At 35.8% G+C, this 19497-nt stretch overlaps 2 protein-coding genes across 2 annotated transcripts; one reads left to right on the top strand and one right to left on the bottom strand.

Annotated features, from left to right (window-relative positions):
- Nucleotides 1-961: 961 nt before the first annotated feature.
- LOC142235668 (uncharacterized) lies at nt 962-6344 on the top strand. The gene is made up of 4 exons (XM_075306929.1): nt 962-4072; nt 4486-4750; nt 4822-5181; nt 5233-6344. The coding sequence occupies exons 1-4, from the start codon at nt 962-964 to the stop codon at nt 6342-6344; spliced, it is 4848 nt and encodes a 1615-aa protein (XP_075163044.1).
- A 6430-nt stretch (nt 6345-12774) lies between these two features.
- LOC142235667 (uncharacterized) lies at nt 12775-13749 on the bottom strand. Its single transcript, XM_075306928.1, has one exon. The coding sequence runs from the start codon at nt 13747-13749 to the stop codon at nt 12775-12777; it is 975 nt and encodes a 324-aa protein (XP_075163043.1).
- Nucleotides 13750-19497: the final 5748 nt, after the last annotated feature.

Here is a 19497-nt window from a genome sequence, read left to right as displayed (position 1 = left end):
TTGCAATTAATCCCGGGGTAGCATTGGAACTACATTTCTAAAAGGTTTACAATCAACCTGCCATTATATGACCCTAAATGATCTATGCCAATTAATGTTGGGTTTGCAATCAATCCTTATGTACGTTTCCCAAATGGTATAGCTCACTCTAACAATAAGGTTTTCAGTGTTTGAAAATCTTGGTTTGTTTATGGACTTTTAATTTTTTAAAGGTTTACAGATAACCTCTTTGCTACAGTAATCACATTCATTCATATCACGAAAATTTTTCTAGTTCTATATGGTTTACAATTAACCAACCAAATATTCAAATCTGATTGTACCACTTTTGTAAGTGTGCCGAGGTTTTCATACTCATCTTTGAATATTCAAGGTACATGCGCATGCCATTGTAAATGTCCCATTAACTAATTATAATTAAAATATATCTCGGTATTCTGTTTCCATACTGACAAGAAGTTTTCTCAAACTCGAAGATTTGGTTCAATGATTTAGTATTGAATTTCCTTTTCCAGAATTATACTATGTTTCAAGTGAAACCGTTTTTAAATTGTTTGAAAACGGATCCTAAATTCGAACGCTAGTTATCTTTGGAGTCAAGATACAATAAATTTAAACACAATTTCATTCACGTTGTAGTTCTTTTTGGGAATTATTAAAGCCTAGTTGAGCCTGGGAAAATTTTCTTGTACAAAGAGATACCAATTTTATGTCGAGTCACTAAACTAGAGTGAAGAACCGACTTCCCTGAAAATTTTTTGACTTTGGGGGGGGGAAACGTTATATTCGTGAAGGAAATTGAACTCTGTGTTAGCCAAGGCGCGCATTCATATTTTAGGGCCAAGAAATCTGGGGCCTCTCTATAATATTTTCCGAAGTAAAAGCAAAACGTGAATTTAATTTCTGAATCTTTCGCCTGTGCTCGACACCTTTTTTGCTTTCTATTTGGAAGATTTGCGTAATGGATCCTCCTCCAAGCAAGGAATCTACTTCGGGTAGTTCGGACACCAGATTTTCCCATACATCGGACGAATTGTCCAGCATTTCTGGAACTAAACCGTCCCCTACATACGAAAGATTTCTGTTTGCGTATAAACATTTAATCGGGTTTTGCTCGGCTTTCGATACCGTTGATATACAGAACCAAACAGACTCTTCCCTTGAAGTTAGGATGGAAGACCTGGACAGGAGATGGAATAAGCTCCAAATTATCTATGAAGATTTGTTGTTATCTCCAGATCTTGTTAATGCACAGCAGTCCAAGGAGAATGCAACAGTTAACTTTGATCACTGTGCAGAGGCCTATTATGGGACAAGATCAAAGATTATCGATATATTGAGAATCTCGGGAGTCCCTAATTCTCAAAACATTACGTTCAGACGTCGCACGACCCCACGAGACACTCAGGAGAATAATAATCAATTCTCTGATAACTTGAGTGTGTGTATTAAAGTTCCCCCTTGCGACACTGAGGTGTTTGGTGGGAGCTACGAACAATGGCCATCTTTTCGTGACATGTTCACGGCCGTTTACGTAAACCACCCCAAACTCACAGCAGCCCAAAAACTCTATCATTTGAGAAATAAAACAAAGGGCAGTGCTGGCGCAATTGTTAAACGATATTCATTGTGCGACGAGAACTTTGAGCATGCATGGAATGCCCTAAAATCCCGATTTGAGAACAAGCGAGTACTGGTGGATAACCAGATGAAGATCTTGTTTAATATTCCAGCGGCGGAGACAGAGAATAGTGAATCGCTTCAAAAGATTCACTCCACTGTTAATGACTGTCTCTGCACACTAAGAAGCTTGGGGATAATTGTGGATGACTGGGATCCAATTTTAATATATTTGGTATCAACCAAGCTCCCGGAGGAGACAATTTCCCAATGGGAACAGTCTTTGAGATCACATCGCGATCTTCCCAGCTGGTCTAAAATGGACGAATTTCTCATAAACAGATTTGAAGTTGTGGAACGCATAACAAGTTTCAAGTCTGCAAGAGACTGTCACAGTCTTCCCATACGTAATGCTCTAACAAATACAAATAGTATACAGTCATATACCTCACAAGAAAAGCTAGATTCGTCCTGCCAGTTGTGCAATAAGAGACACAATATACGTGTTTGCCCCGAATTTAGAAAGTTTTCACCCCAAGAAAGAATTGATTTTGTTTTTAAAAACAAAATGTGCAACAATTGCCTTTCTGACTCGCACACGAAATCCAAATGTAAGAGCAAATACACTTGCTTAACATGCAAAAGGCACCATCACACTTTGTTACATTTGGATCGAACCCTGTCTTCAATTGGAAACCAAGGGAAAAGGTCCTCTGTGTCTACTAGGGTGAATGACGCAATTAGTAATCAGGACAATGGGACACCCAGCCCTGAGAATCCCTCCACTTCGCAACAGGCGTGCGCGCAAGTTCAGGCCAATTTATCGTTGAACAGTGAAACCATTTTACTTCGCACAGCTTTGGTGCAGCTTGATTACCAAGGAGAACTTTTTACGATTCGAGCATTAATTGACCCGGGGTCTCAAAGAACATTCCTTTCGGAACGAATTCGAAAGTGGCTGAATGTTCCTTATCGCAGCTCTCTCTTTGAGATCAGTGGAGTTGGTGAGACAACTCAAAAGGCTGACAAGGAGTGCGAATTAACCCTTTATTCCCAAAAGCACGATTTTCGGTTTGTTATATCTGCTATTGTCCTCCCAAAACTCACAAAAAAATTACCATCTGTCTCTTTCGACGTTACGTACTCTCAAGAACTCAGAGAACTCGAACTTGCGGATCCCAACTTCAATAAATCTTCCAATATTGACTTGATACTCGGCAATGATTCGGAAAGATTTATAAATATTGAGGGAATTAGGAAAAATATTTGTGGACAAGCTTCCGCGTACAATACCATTTTTGGATGGGTGCTAAGCGGTCCAATGGTAGCGGAAAAAGTTAGCACATTTACAACAAATATCGTTACTTCTGAGGATGAAAAAATTAGTGACATACTTCGAAAATTTTGGGAAATCGAGGAAATTCCCAAAAAATCACTATGCTCGGCTGAGGATAAATATTGCGAGGATTTCTATAATACTACAACTTCTCGAGACACAGATGGTCGATACGTAGTTCGACTTCCTTTTAAACCAGAGTTTCCCAACACTTTGCACCTTGGCTCTTCTCGCTTTCTCGCTCTTGGCCAGTACTCAAGATTGGAAAAATCTTTATCAGCTGATCTCGGTCTGAAAGAACAATATCACTCAGTTCTAAACGAATATATCTCGTTGAAACACATGGAAGAATCTTCCTCCCTTGAAATATCTGCAGAAGGTAAATTTTTCTCATTTTACCTCCCACACCACGCGGTAATACGCCCCGAACATAAGTCTACCAAAGTAAGGGTCGTTTTCAACGCGTCTCGTAAAACGAAAACTGGTCAATCATTAAACAGTGTCCTTTACACTGGACCCACTTTGCAAAACGACTTGATATCCACAATTCTCAACTGGAGAAAATACAAGTACGTTTATTGTGCAGATATACAAAAAATGTACCGTCAGATAAAGGTACATCCCTCAGACAGACAATATCAGCGCATTTTGTTTCAAGATAATCCAAATTATCCAATCAAAGATTACCAATTAAATACTGTAACTTTTGGTATAAATTGTGCGCCCTTCTTAGCCATAAGAACCCTACAACAACTGGCTTCCGACTCGGAGAAGCAGTTCCCACATGTAGCTAGGATCTTATGTAAAGAAACTTATGTCGATGACATATTGTCGGGAGGTTTCTCAATAGAAGAAACTGTTAAATTCCAAAATGACCTTATTACTGTGCTCAATTCTGCTGGGTTTCCGCTCAAAAAATTTACCGCAAACAAACCAGATTTACTTACTCATCTTCCCAAGGAGGATTTATATGATTCTGATCTGCTAAGCCTCTCCGAGAAAAGTTCCACTAAAACACTTGGAATAAAGTGGAATGCTCTTCAAGACCAATTCTCATATTCATCTGATCCAATACAATTAGACTTGAACCCAACAAAGCGCAAAATACTTTCTAATGTAGCCAAATTTTTTGACCCTGCGGGATGGATAACCCCGATTCTAATTCGCTCAAAAATACTTATGCAACAACTTTGACTCGAGGGAACAGATTGGGATGAGCCTTTAAGCCCCGACTCGCGATCCACTTGGAATGTTTTACACTCTGATTTGGCTAAAATTGATAACATTGTGATACCACGATGGATTCAATACACACAGGCAGATAAGATCGATATTCATGGATTTTGTGATGCATCAAAGTCTGCTTACTGCGCATGCGTTTATGTTCGTGTACAAACTAGATCTTCTCAAGTTTTCTGCAACTTACTGACAGCCAAAAGTAAAGTTGCCCCATAAAACCCGTAACGTTACCCAAATTGGAGCTCAATGGCGCTTTGCTATTAGCCAAGCTAATAAGTTTTGTTCTACAGATATTTGATACGAATATCAACTCGATTACCCTTTGGACAGACGCATCCATAGTACTAGGATGGCTCTCTAAACCGCCATTGTCCTGGGAAACTTACGTGGCAAATCGTACCTCTCAGATCCACGACTTAATCACAAATGGAAAATGGCGATATGTGCCTACCAATGATAATCCAGCTGATCTTGGAACTCGAGGCTGTTCGTCTGAGGATCTTATATCCAATTCCCTTTGGTGGAATGGACCCAAATGGCTAACTACTTCGGAGAGTAATTGGCCTGGGAAAACCCCTTAATTGTTCCCCCAAAACCTCAGATAATTAAAGTTATTCATGCTTCAGCTATAGAAGATGATATCTTGCTGCGATTTTCTTCATATGCTAGAGCCCTAAGAGTCCTTTCATATGTCTTTAGGTTTTTCCGAGCTACTCATCAAAAATTCAAATCCAATTCTAAACCAGCTTCTGTCAACTTGACACTAAACGAGTTACAATTCGTTAAAACACGGTTGATAATACTTTCCCAAAAGAGATTTTATCCGCAAGAGTATGAGGCGCTCATGGATTCTAAACCCATTTCTCGAAGGAGCAATTTGTCTACAGTGAACCCATTCCTGGATTCAAAGTATGTCCTACGAGTAAATGGAAGATTATCAGATTCGTCACTTCCCTATAGAGAACGATATCCCATTATACTCCCAGGTAACTCTAGATTATGTAATTTGTATCTCGTACATTTACACCACTTTTTAGCCCACGCAGAATGCACTCAAATGTGCAGATTCACTCAAACTGAGTTTTATATCGCTAGGCTAAAACCCCGAGTTAAAAGTATAATTCACAGGTGTAAAGTTTGCATTATATACAGAAGTAATCCAAGTTCCCAAATAATGGCTCCATTACCCCCGGAGCGTTGTACGTTTTCCCCACCGTTTCACATAACTGGTGTGGACTTTGCAGGCCCCTTTGAACTAAAAAGTTCGAATATCCGGAATGCTCCGATTATCAAAGGATATGTATGCGTCTTTGTTTGTTTTGCTACCAAAGCCATACACCTAGAAGCCTGCTCCGAGTTATCTTCCGCAGCATTCGAGGCTACATTTGCTCGATTTGTTGGTAGGCGGGGACTCCCCCATAGGGTGGTTTCTGACAATGGTAGAAACTTTTTGGGTGCAAGTAGAAAATTTATGAGAGAATTTGCTCAATTTTTAAAATCTACCTCGAATGATATTGCTCAACGATATTCAATACACGGATTTGAGTGGAAATTTATACCCCCTCATGCTCCTCACATGGGCGGCCTATGGGAAGCCGCAGTAAAAAGTTTTAAAATTCATTTTAAAAAACTTGCTGGATCCCATAAATTCACCTTCGAGCAATTTTCTACTACATTAACTCGTGTTGAAGGTGTCTTAAATTCGCGTCCCATATCCGCGATCTCTGAGGATCCCACCGAATTGACAGCTTTAACCCCAGGCCATTTTTTAAGAGGTGCCCCTTTAATGGCATTACCAGAAACACTTTCACCAAATATATCTCTCACAAATCGTTGGTTGAAACTTAAGGCTCTTCATCATCAGTTCGCCGTTAGATGGAAGCAGGATTACCTAAAGGCACTGCAAAAACGTTACAAATGGAAAAATGCTTTGCCAAACCTGAAACAAGGAGATTTAGTGGTAATTATGGACGATTTAATCCCGCCCAACGATTGGAGGTTGGGTAGAATAGATAAAATATATCAAGGATCTGATAATCACGTTCGTGTGGCGGATATTAGAACTGCCACCGGCATAATTAAGAGACCCATTGCGAAACTATGCTATCTTCCATTTGCAGATTCACCTGACGAAAATTCTGTATCTTAATAATGGTTCCCATAAATCTATGAGACACGTAGCTCACATTATTCAATATTTTCGAAATTTTCCCCATAACTGTTATTGTTTTTCTTCCAGAGCCTCAACAACACCGGGCATATATAGATGTAAACTCTGTAAAAAGTTCCATCCATTAAAAGTGTGCCCAAAATTCTTGTGGATGACGCCCAAAGAAAGGAAGAACATGTTACTCAAAGAGGTCTATTGCATAAATTGTTTAGCGCGAAGCCACAGATTCCGGGATTGTAGATCTCCAAACATGTGCCGCAAGTGTGGAAGACCACACCATACTCTGCTCCATGCCAGCTACCTCCAAGATGGAAGCATCCAACGGAATACAAATCCACCCTCAAATTTGCAACGCAGTAGCAATGTACACAGAAGTAGACAAAGTAACAACCGGCAAACCGTCCGCAGCAGTACCAATAACAGCGAATCAGCAACCATTCAATCGACTACGAACCAACAACTATTGTCAGAAGCGATTCGGGCACTCGCTTCAGTCTTATGTTGCAATCCGAAGTAACTTTCTCTGGCCCGGCGATATGTCTAAACTTACAAGTTTAGACTTACATGATTTACATTTTGTATTAATTATTACGTTTGAATAATCAAGATACCATGAATTACTCTAGTTTTAAGACCACTGTGCGTTATTGTGAATTGTCAATTATTATTGAAATATTTCTTGGCAAGTGAAAGAATAAAACTTAGCCACTTATATTTACACATTAAAGCGGTGAGCACATACCAGAATCCCAAATATACACAAGCTCAAACCTAACATACCCTCTTTCTTTTTTTACTTCTCTATCCATTGCCCATGATATCTCTTTCCGAGAGATATTATGTCCATGTCAGCAATCAAATATTGAATTCCTCTTTATTATTGAAGCCCCTTGCGTCTCGGAAGTCGACTTCAGCGACCTGCCCCAAATACAGTCCACTCTAACATCGGTAAAGAGGTATACGTCTCCACAGCTCTTGTCCCGATTACCCCCTCTTACATATCATAACATATATGTTGTGATATTTTATTCAAAGCGACAGATAGTATAGAGAAATAAATAGAGATGGAAACCGGGAGAGTTGACGAAAGATATCAACATAACACAGCGAAAGAATCAAAAGAGAACAATTTCTGCGAAACCGCTTGTATGTTGTTTCGGAAAACTGTTTTATGATAAGGCCAAAAATTTGATATGCTTAAGTCTAAATATTATTTAATTTGAATAAAGAGAATAGACATTCGGAACCAAGAGAATAGACATTTGAAAAACAAGCAGCATATGTTTTCGCCTTGAGAGCAGCATTTTATGTATGTGTGCACACAAAAAAATTTCACGAAAAATTTTTCCAATTAAAATTTTAATTGAGTTTTAAAAAATATTCAATTAAAAATTTAATTGATTCAACAAATTTTTTAATTGAAACAAAAATCAATCACAAAAATAATAGTATCAATTAATTTTTTAATTGGATCAATTAACTTTTTAATTTTTCAATTGATACTATCATTTCTGTGATTGAAGACATTTCAATTAAAAATTTATTGGATCAATTAATTTCGTGATTGAATCAGAAAAAAAAATTTTTTTGTGTGTGGACATGTGTTTTGTTTATCATTTTGACATTATGGGCACAATTTTTTTCTTGGTTCGTTAAAAGAAATCAGGGGTCTTCATAAAAATAACGAAAGTGCACTATATTCTTTTTAGAGTTGGGACAGTAAAATGAAATAAGGAGGAAAAAGTGAAAAAATTACACAGTAAAATGTATAAAAACAAAGTTTAGTTCCTCTTTATTAATAAGTAGTCCACAAGGAGTTGACGGACACTTTCAAATATAAAAGCGGGCATTAAGTTCGAGTTTTGCAGCTAAATCAATTTAAAAAGTTTATTTTCTTTAAAATGAATTATTAAAGAAAAATAAAAGGCAATTTAAAGCGATGGTGTTAAATGCTAGTAAAAAACTGTTCACGCCTAAATAAATTTATGTTTATATTATAAAATTATTTATGTATGTTTATACTCGACTCCACGTTCTTCTTTTGTTAAAGTTTTTGAATTCCTTCCAAATTTTAAAGTTTTGTACCAAAAACAGTTTTTTGTTACAAAATTGTTATTTTTGCAATTAAAAAATAATATTTTATCCAAAAATCAGTCAATTTCGTTTATATCAAGCACTGTTACTGACTATAAATCTTTAATAACCCACACTTCGAAGTTTCATTATTAAAAAAAAAATTGTTCGGTTGGGAAAATTTCTTCCAAGCATATAATATTTTTGGGCTCAAAATGCTTCTAAACATGTAATATGTTCACATAAATCAAACATATTAATGTTTCGGCAGTATCCAATAATATATGTGCATCCTGCAAAATATGTTTGGAACATCTGTTAAAGAAGCGATTTTTTTGAGGGTGTATATATAAATCTGCACCAATTTCAACCAAATTTGGCACAATTACGGATACTATTAAACGTACTTCTTGTGCAACATTTGAAGCATGCCAGGGCAAAAATCTGGCTTTTGGGGTCATACCAAGCATTGGTAGAATATCAATACTGCCCCCTATGCAAAATTTCACGAAAATCGGTAGTAAATTTTGGCCTCAGTGGTCATATGAGTTTAAATCGGACGGAAAATATATATGGAAGCTATATCTAAACCGATCTGAACCGATTGGCTGATATTTTGCAAGGTTTTCAAGACTCATAAAATATTCGGTTGTACGGAATTTGAAGAAAATCGGTTGATAAGCACGCCAACTATGACCAGATCGGGGATAAATATATATGGTAGCTATTTCTAAATCTGAACCATTTTTTTCCAAAATTAATAGCGATGGTCTCTGTCCAAACAAAACACCCTATGCCAAATTTGGGGACGATTGGACTTAAACTGCGACCTGCACTTTGCACACAAAAATACATGAACAGACAGACAGACGGACATCGCTAAATCGACTCAGAATTTAATTCTAAGGCGATCGGTATATAAAACGATGGGTCTCAGACTTTTCCTTCTTGGCGTTACATACAAATGCACAAACTTATTATACCCTGTACCACAGTAGTGGTGAAGGGTATAAAGATCCTTTAGTATAACAGAAGATATAGAAATTATTAAATATATATATATATATATATATATATATATATATATATATATATATATATATATATATATATATATATATATATATATATATATATATATATATATATATATATATATATATATATATATATATATATATATATATATATTTAATAATTTCTATATCTTCTGTTATACTAAAGGATCTTTATACCCTTCACCACTACTGTGGTACAGGGTATAATAAGTTTGTGCATTTGTATGTAACGCCAAGAAGGAAAAGTCTGAGACCCATCGTTTTATATACCGATCGCCTTAGAATTAAATTCTGAGTCGATTTAGCGATGTCCGTCTGTCTGTCTGTTCATGTATTTTTGTGTGCAAAGTGCAGGTCGCAGTTTAAGTCCAATCGTCCCCAAATTTGGCATAGGGTGTTTTGTTTGGACAGAGACCATCGCTATTAATTTTGGAAAAAAATGGTTCAGATTTAGAAATAGCTACCATATATATTTATCCCCGATCTGGTCATAGTTGGCGTGCTTATCAACCGATTTTCTTCAAATTCCGTACAACCGAATATTTTATGAGTCTTGAAAACCTTGCAAAATATCAGCCAATCGGTTCAGATCGGTTTAGATATAGCTTCCATATATATTTTCCGTCCGATTTAAACTCATATGACCACTGAGGCCAAAATTTACTACCGATTTTCGTGAAATTTTGCATAGAGGGCAGTATTGATATTCTACCAATGCTTGGTATGACCCCAAAAGCCAGATTTTTGCCCTGGCATGCTTCAAATGTTGCACAAGAAGTACGTTTAATAGTATCCGTAATTGTGCCAAATTTGGTTGAAATTGGTGCAGATTTATATATACACCCTCAAAAAAATCGCTTCTTTAACAGATGTTCCAAACATATTTTGCAGGATGCACATATATTATTGGATACTGCCGAAACATTAATATGTTTGATTTATGTGAACATATTACATGTTTAGAAGCATTTTGAGCCCAAAAATATTATATGCTTGGAAGAAATTTTCCCAACCGAACAATTTTTTTTTTAATAATGAAACTTCGAAGTGTGGGTTATTAAAGATTTATAGTCAGTAACAGTGCTTGATATAAACGAAATTGACTGATTTTTGGATAAAATATTATTTTTTAATTGCAAAAATAACAATTTTGTAACAAAAAACTGTTTTTGGTACAAAACTTTAAAATTTGGAAGGAATTCAAAAACTTTAACAAAAGAAGAACGTGGAGTCGAGTATAAACATACATAAATAATTTTATAATATAAACATAAATTTATTTAGGCGTGAACAGTTTTTTACTAGCATTTAACACCATCGCTTTAAATTGCCTTTTATTTTTCTTTAATAATTCATTTTAAAGAAAATAAACTTTTTAAATTGATTTAGCTGCAAAACTCGAACTTAATGCCCGCTTTTATATTTGAAAGTGTCCGTCAACTCCTTGTGGACTACTTATTAATAAAGAGGAACTAAACTTTGTTTTTATACATTTTACTGTGTAATTTTTTCACTTTTTCCTCCTTATTTCATTTTACTGTCCCAACTCTAAAAAGAATATAGTGCACTTTCGTTATTTTTATGAAGACCCCTGATTTCTTTTAACGAACCAAGAAAAAAATTGTGCCCATAATGTCAAAATGATAAACAAAACACATGTCCACACACAAAAAAATTTTTTTTTCTGATTCAATCACGAAATTAATTGATCCAATAAATTTTTAATTGAAATGTCTTCAATCACAGAAATGATAGTATCAATTGAAAAATTAAAAAGTTAATTGATCCAATTAAAAAATTAATTGATACTATTATTTTTGTGATTGATTTTTGTTTCAATTAAAAAATTTGTTGAATCAATTAAATTTTTAATTGAATATTTTTTAAAACTCAATTAAAATTTTAATTGGAAAAATTTTTCGTGAAATTTTTTTGTGTGCACACATACATAAAATGCTGCTCTCAAGGCGAAAACATATGCTGCTTGTTTTTCAAATGTCTATTCTCTTGGTTCCGAATGTCTATTCTCTTTATTCAAATTAAATAATATTTAGACTTAAGCATATCAAATTTTTGGCCTTATCATAAAACAGTTTTCCGAAACAACATACAAGCGGTTTCGCAGAAATTGTTCTCTTTTGATTCTTTCGCTGTGTTATGTTGATATCTTTCGTCAACTCTCCCGGTTTCCATCTCTATTTATTTCTCTATACTATCTGTCGCTTTGAATAAAATATCACAACATATATGTTATGATATGTAAGAGGGGGTAATCGGGACAAGAGCTGTGGAGACGTATACCTCTTTACCGATGTTAGAGTGGACTGTATTTGGGGCAGGTCGCTGAAGTCGACTTCCGAGACGCAAGGGGCTTCAATAATAAAGAGGAATTCAATATTTGATTGCTGACATGGACATAATATCTCTCGGAAAGAGATATCATGGGCAATGGATAGAGAAGTAAAAAAAGAAAGAGGGTATGTTAGGTTTGAGCTTGTGTATATTTGGGATTCTGGTATGTGCTCACCGCTTTAATGTGTAAATATAAGTGGCTAAGTTTTATTCTTTCACTTGCCAAGAAATATTTCAATAATAATTGACAATTCACAATAACGCACAGTGGTCTTAAAACTAGAGTAATTCATGGTATCTTGATTATTCAAACGTAATAATTAATACAAAATGTAAATCATGTAAGTCTAAACTTGTAAGTTTAGACATATCGCCGGGCCAGAGAAAGTTACTTCGGATTGCAACATAAGACTGAAGCGAGTGCCCGAATCGCTTCTGACAATAGTTGTTGGTTCGTAGTCGATTGAATGGTTGCTGATTCGCTGTTATTGGTACTGCTGCGGACGGTTTGCCGGTTGTTACTTTGTCTACTTCTGTGTACATTGCTACTGCGTTGCAAATTTGAGGGTGGATTTGTATTCCGTTGGATGCTTCCATCTTGGAGGTAGCTGGCATGGAGCAGAGTATGGTGTGGTCTTCCACACTTGCGGCACATGTTTGGAGATCTACAATCCCGGAATCTGTGGCTTCGCGCTAAACAATTTATGCAATAGACCTCTTTGAGTAACATGTTCTTCCTTTCTTTGGGCGTCATCCACAAGAATTTTGGGCACACTTTTAATGGATGGAACTTTTTACAGAGTTTACATCTATATATGCCCGGTGTTGTTGAGGCTCTGGAAGAAAAACAATAACAGTTATGGGGAAAATTTCGAAAATATTGAATAATGTGAGCTACGTGTCTCATAGATTTATGGGAACCATTATTAAGATACAGAATTTTCGTCAGGTGAATCTGCAAATGGAAGATAGCATAGTTTCGCAATGGGTCTCTTAATTATGCCGGTGGCAGTTCTAATATCCGCCACACGAACGTGATTATCAGATCCTTGATATATTTTATCTATTCTACCCAACCTCCAATCGTTGGGCGGGATTAAATCGTCCATAATTACCACTAAATCTCCTTGTTTCAGGTTTGGCAAAGCATTTTTCCATTTGTAACGTTTTTGCAGTGCCTTTAGGTAATCCTGCTTCCATCTAACGGCGAACTGATGATGAAGAGCCTTAAGTTTCAACCAACGATTTGTGAGAGATATATTTGGTGAAAGTGTTTCTGGTAATGCCATTAAAGGGGCACCTCTTAAAAAATGGCCTGGGGTTAAAGCTGTCAATTCGGTGGGATCCTCAGAGATCGCGGATATGGGACGCGAATTTAAGACACCTTCAACACGAGTTAATGTAGTAGAAAATTGCTCGAAGGTGAATTTATGGGATCCAGCAAGTTTTTTAAAATGAATTTTAAAACTTTTTACTGCGGCTTCCCATAGGCCGCCCATGTGAGGAGCATGAGGGGGTATACATTTCCACTCAAATCCGTGTATTGAATATCGTTGAGCAATATCATTCGAGGTAGATTTTAAAAATTGAGCAAATTCTCTCATAAATTTTCTACTTGCACCCAAAAAGTTTCTACCATTGTCAGAAACCACCCTATGGGGGAGTCCCCGCCTACCAACAAATCGAGCAAATGTAGCCTCGAATGCTGCGGAAGATAACTCGGAGCAGGCTTCTAGGTGTATGGCTTTGGTAGCAAAACAAACAAAGACGCATACATATCCTTTGATAATCGGAGCATTCCGGATATTCGAACTTTTTAGTTCAAAGGGGCCTGCAAAGTCCACACCAGTTATGTGAAACGGTGGGGAAAACGTACAACGCTCCGGGGGTAATGGAGCCATTATTTGGGAACTTGGATTACTTCTGTATATAATGCAAACTTTACACCTGTGAATTATACTTTTAACTCGGGGTTTTAGCCTAGCGATATAAAACTCAGTTTGAGTGAATCTGCACATTTGAGTGCATTCTGCGTGGGCTAAAAAGTGGTGTAAATGTACGAGATACAAATTACATAATCTAGAGTTACCTGGGAGTATAATGGGATATCGTTCTCTATAGGGAAGTGACGAATCTGATAATCTTCCATTTACTCGTAGGACATACTTTGAATCCAGGAATGGGTTCACTGTAGACAAATTGCTCCTTCGAGAAATGGGTTTAGAATCCATGATATTTTGCAAGGTTTTCAAGACTCATAAAATATTCGGTTGTACGGAATTTGAAGAAAATCGGTTGATAAGCACGCCAACTATGACCAGATCGGGGATAAATATATATGGTAGCTATTTCTAAATCTGAACCATTTTTTTCCAAAATTAATAGCGATGGTCTCTGTCCAAACAAAACACCCTATGCCAAATTTGGGGACGATTGGACTTAAACTGCGACCTGCACTTTGCACACAAAAATACATGAACAGACAGACAGACGGACATCGCTAAATCGACTCAGAATTTAATTCTAAGGCGATCGGTATATAAAACGATGGGTCTCAGACTTTTCCTTCTTGGCGTTACATACAAATGCACAAACTTATTATACCCTGTACCACAGTAGTGGTGAAGGGTATAAAGATCCTTTAGTATAACAGAAGATATAGAAATTATTAAATATATATATATATATATATATATATATATATATATATATATATATATATATATATATATATATATATATATATATATATATATATATATATATATATATATATATATATATATATATATATATATATATATATATATATATATATATATATATATATATATATATATATATATATATATATATATATATATATATATATATATATATATATATATATATATATATATATATATATATATATATATATTTTTTTTTTTTTTGTAAGCCAACACTCTACCCACTGGGTTATAACTTACATTTATACAGCATAGCTTGTAGCGCCCACGAGCCGATGCAAACAAAACATTATTCAACAGAAACATGCATTTGTTGGCCACGTGGAGTAATGGTTAGCTGGTTAGCTTGGGAGCCACCGTGGTGCAATGGTTAGCATGCCCGCCTTGCATACACAAGGTCGTGGGTTCGATTCCTGCTACGACCGAACACCAAAAAGTTTTTCAGCGGTGGATTATCCCACCTCAATAATGCTGGTGACATTTCTGAGGGTTACAAAGCTTCTCTAAGTGGTTTCACTGCAATGTGTAACGCCGTTCGGACTCGGCTATAAAAAGGAGGTCTCTTGTCATTGAGCTTAACATGGAATCGGGCAGCACTCAGTGATAAGAGAGAAGTTCACCACTGTGGTATCACAATGGACTGAATAGTCTAAGTGAGCCTGATACATCGGGCTGCCACATAACCTAACCTAACCTAATGGTTAGCTTGTCCGCCTTGAATGCAAAGTGTCCTGGGTTCAATCCCTGCTCCGACCGAACACCAATTTTTTTTATTTATTTATAGTTTTTCAATGCCAAATAGCGCATTTTCTAAGGTTTCTGTCATGAGCATAACCCTACGAGAAAAATACAAACTTTATCCTTTATTCGGAAATTCGCATATGTCAAAATTTGACTTTTCTGTAATAGAAACAGTCAAGAAGTCGATTTTTCCAAATTTTGAACTAATTGAAAATTTAACTTTCCAAACAGTTCGATTTTTCAGTAATAAAAATAGAATTCCCAATAAAAAAAATCAACTTTTCTAAATTTTCAAATATTAAAAGGTAGAAATTTATACTTTGCCCAAAAAGTCGAAGTCGTAATTTACCATTTCATTTGCTTTTAATTTATAACCATGCAACCAAAATATATTGTTCTACCAGTTTTATTATTGCTACTTTCTGTGGTTGCCTGTACTATTTGTATAATTTTTCAGCAGCATTATTATTTTCATCTAGAGCCCATATTAAACAAGTGAGTAAAGTAGAAAGTAGGGCGAAGCCGACTAAATCATACCCTAAACCACCCCTTCTGAATTAGTAAGTATTGTTTGTGGGGTATCAATGGTACAGGTTTGGGGAAAACCATTTCCATATTTAAGAACATTAATGGGTACATGGTTATGGGAGTTTTATCACAATCTGAACAGAAATGTCTGATATTAGGGGCTATAGTTGATTCTGAACCTACAGAGTTAGTATGCCACTAATATTGAGTCCATTATTAAACAAGTAAGTAAAGTAGAAAGTCGGGCGGGGCCGACTATATCATACCCTAAACCACCATTACAGAATTAGTAGTCATAAGCATTTGTGGGGTAACATATAGGTCTGGGAGATAAACCGCAGTTGCATATTTAAGAAAATTAAGGGGTACATGTCTATGGGTGCTTTGTGTCAATCTGACTACAGCTCATAGTCAATGTTGCCAGGGAAAATGTTCGGTTTACCCTACAAGGACAAAAAAAGTTCCCTACTTTCCCATACATTCCCAAACAATTTTCCCTACTATATTTTTCGTTAAATTTAAAAAATTTTACAAAACAAAAATGGTTCTAAGTACTTTATTATCTTAAACATGAATATGCAACGTATATAACTTAGAATATAAATTTGTATTACCACCACGGTTGCCACAGTTGGTAGAATTCTACCCAAATTAGTAATCTTTTTTGTTAAATCTCTATAAAAATAAAATTTTGGAAAAAGTTTCTATAAACAAATTTTTGCGAGAAATTTTTCTATAGAAATAAAATTTTGACAATAAATTCTATAGAAATAAAATTTTGAGAAAAAAATTCCACATGAATAAAATTTTGAGAAAATTTTTTATAGAAAAAATATTTTGAAAAAAATTTCTATAGAAATCCAATTTTGACAAAATGTTCTATAGAAATAAAATGTTGACAAAATTTTCTACAGGAAAAAAGTTTACCACACATGTTAACCCTTTCGACCCCGAATTTTTATAGGTATCGCTAAAATTTTTTTTTTACTTTTAATCATGTTGAAGTCATTTAAGAAGCGTCTAGCCAAAATTTCGGGTCGCCACGTCCATTTGTTTAGGCGGTAGAGAATGTTGCCTGTGGGCAACTTTGTGCAATTGTGACTACAAATTATTTTGTTTTGTAATGATAGACGTATTACTTTTTATTGGATTTTTGTTAAGTTTTTTGTTATTTTACAGTAAATATATACTTAGATGCGCGCGTGAGTGGAATTTCAATCACGCTCAAACACATTCACGAAGAAATATTTGTACTCACGCATGCCATGTGGGTAGGAATTCACGGTCACGAAATGAAAAGTCATACTCGCACACGCTCACACGAACAATGTTTATGTCTCACGCTTTCGCACGATTCACGACAATTACCGTAATTCACGATAAATCTCGTAAGTCACGAATATTTTCGGAACACGACAATTTTCGTGGCTCAATAAAATTCTGGTAATTAATGAAATTTCTCGTGACTCACGCTATTGAAATCTTAAGCGTGAGTAAATATGTAAAGGTGATTAAAATCGGTGAGCTTGAATTTAATCGTGAACGTGAATTTGTTCGTGATTGTGACTTTTTGCGTCTGTTTTACCGTGAGTGCGAATTTTATCGTGAATATGAATTTTATTGTTAACGTGAATTTTATCTTGAGCGTGAGTTGGATCGTGAGCATGGGTTGGATCGTGAAACTAAATTTTTATCGGGAGCGTGATTTCGGAGAAAGTTTACTCACTCACAATTACGAACACAATTTGATTTTTACTCACGCTCACGCGCCACACATTTTTCTTTAATCCCGTTCACGCACATTCACGAGATTTCGTTTAAATTTCATTCACGAGATTTCGTTTAAATTTCAGTCACGGCTTCGCGTGAATCACGAAAAAGTTTTGTTTTTTTTTTGTTTTTAACCCATGTCAATTTAACTGGCGGTGTAAAAAACCAAAGTATTATAAAGCGTCAATATTCGTGCTAATCCACTAGTATGTTGCCAAGAAGGGGCTTCCTCCCTTTTTACGATTCCTTCCAAATTCCCCACTGCACTGCAGATATGTTTTCCACATCATCGCCGCATTTCTCGTCACTGGGACATCCCAATTGAAGTTCAAAATATTTTCAAAATCATTGTTTTCCAAAACTTTTTTCTCCAGGTCTTATGTTCAAAAATATGTAATTTTACTACCACAATTGCCCAAAGTTGCCCAAAGGCAACTTTTCAATTTTAAAAATTTCCCATCTGTTGGTTTTTGCAATTCTAAAATTTGACTTCCAGAAATATTTTATTTGAAATGTACTACAATAGATTTAATAAAAACTTTCAACATTTTAGTTGTAATTTTTGAACAAAGTCACATGTATAAAAACCTCTTTTTAAATTCGCAAATATTTTTTTCTTGAGGTACGTGCGTATTAATGAAAACATTTTTTGCTAATTGACAACCAAATTAGCTGATTTTTCATTCAACTTGAAGAAAACACTTATAGCTTTCGATACCGTTACAGTTTTATGCACAAATACAAAAACAACGCTGACAGTGAGTCTCAAAACACAAAAAGTTGCCCACAGGCAACTTTAGGGTCGAAAGGGTTAAAGATCAAGCCTTGCCGGCTTCTAATTTCCTCCTCTAGAGCCACCAAAATGTAAAAATTATTACAAATTGTGTTGAGTGAAAATGTCCCTACATTGTGGTCCTAGGTCACTACAAGACGCTAAATATTAGAAAAACCCTACATATAGGGAATTTCCCCTACTGGCTGTGCCACCGTGGTGCAATGGTTAGCCACCGTGGTGCAATGGTTAGCATGCCCGCCTTGCATACACAAGGTCGTGGGTTCGATTCCTGCTTCGACCGAACACCAAAAAGTTTTTCAGCGGTGGATTATCCCACCTCAGTAATGCTGGTGACATTTCTGAGGGTTTCAAAGCTTCTCCAAATGGTTTCACTGCAATGTGGAACGCCGTTCGGACTCGGCTATAAAAAGGAGGTCCCTTGTCATTGAGCTTAACATGGAATCGGGCAGCACTCAGTGATAAGAGAGAAGTTCACCAATGTGGTATCACAATGGACTGAATAGTCTAAGTGAGCCTGATACATCGGGCTGCCACCTAACCTAACCTAACCTAACTGGCTGTGTTGATATTGCGCCTACGGAGTTAGTATGCCACTAATATTAAGCCCATTATTAAAAAAGAGAAAATCGTTAAATTAGTGTGGGTAATAAATACAAATTTGTAAAAATCGAGCAATATTCTTATGTAAGAGCTACAAGTACATATAAGTACGATCGGCTAGTACATCAAAATTTGAAATTTGAGTAACATTGGTTAATAAATAAGAGTACTATGGCCAAATTTGGGAAAATCGAGCGATGCATATATATGGAAGCTATATCTAAATCTGAACCAATTTGCATAATATTTTGCGGGTTTGATTAATACCACAAAAGGTTACCTTGTGCAAGATTTGAGTAAGATCAGTTACGAAATGAGGCCTGTATGATCAAACATAAGGTTATTAGGGGCGAATTTTTCAAAATCGGGCGATACATTTCGATGAAATTTTGCACATATAGTTAGTACTATAGAGGACTGGATCTAGCCAACTTTTAGTAAGATCGGTTAATAAATAAGGGTTCTATGGCCAAATTTGGGAAAAT

Source organism: Haematobia irritans, chromosome 4 (genome assembly GCF_050003625.1).
Source record: "Haematobia irritans isolate KBUSLIRL chromosome 4, ASM5000362v1, whole genome shotgun sequence".
In the NCBI taxonomy this organism is placed as follows: domain Eukaryota; kingdom Metazoa; phylum Arthropoda; class Insecta; order Diptera; family Muscidae; genus Haematobia; species Haematobia irritans.
Note: the sequence above shows the minus strand (reverse complement) of the source record. Positions and strands in the feature narration are given on the sequence as shown.

Bases quoted from the DNA above. Each gene is read 5' to 3' on its own strand.
- LOC142235668 (XM_075306929.1), top strand. From the start codon at position 962: ATGGATCCTCCTCCAAGCAAGGAATCTACTTCGGGTAGTTCGGACACC. The intron at 4,073-4,485 runs GTAGCCAAATTT...TTTGTTCTACAG, and splicing joins AGCGCAAAATACTTTCTAAT to ATATTTGATACGAATATCAA. The intron at 4,751-4,821 runs GTAATTGGCCTG...TTCATGCTTCAG, and splicing joins ATGGCTAACTACTTCGGAGA to CTATAGAAGATGATATCTTG.
- LOC142235667 (XM_075306928.1), bottom strand. From the start codon at position 13,749: ATGGCTCCATTACCCCCGGAGCGTTGTACGTTTTCCCCACCGTTTCAC.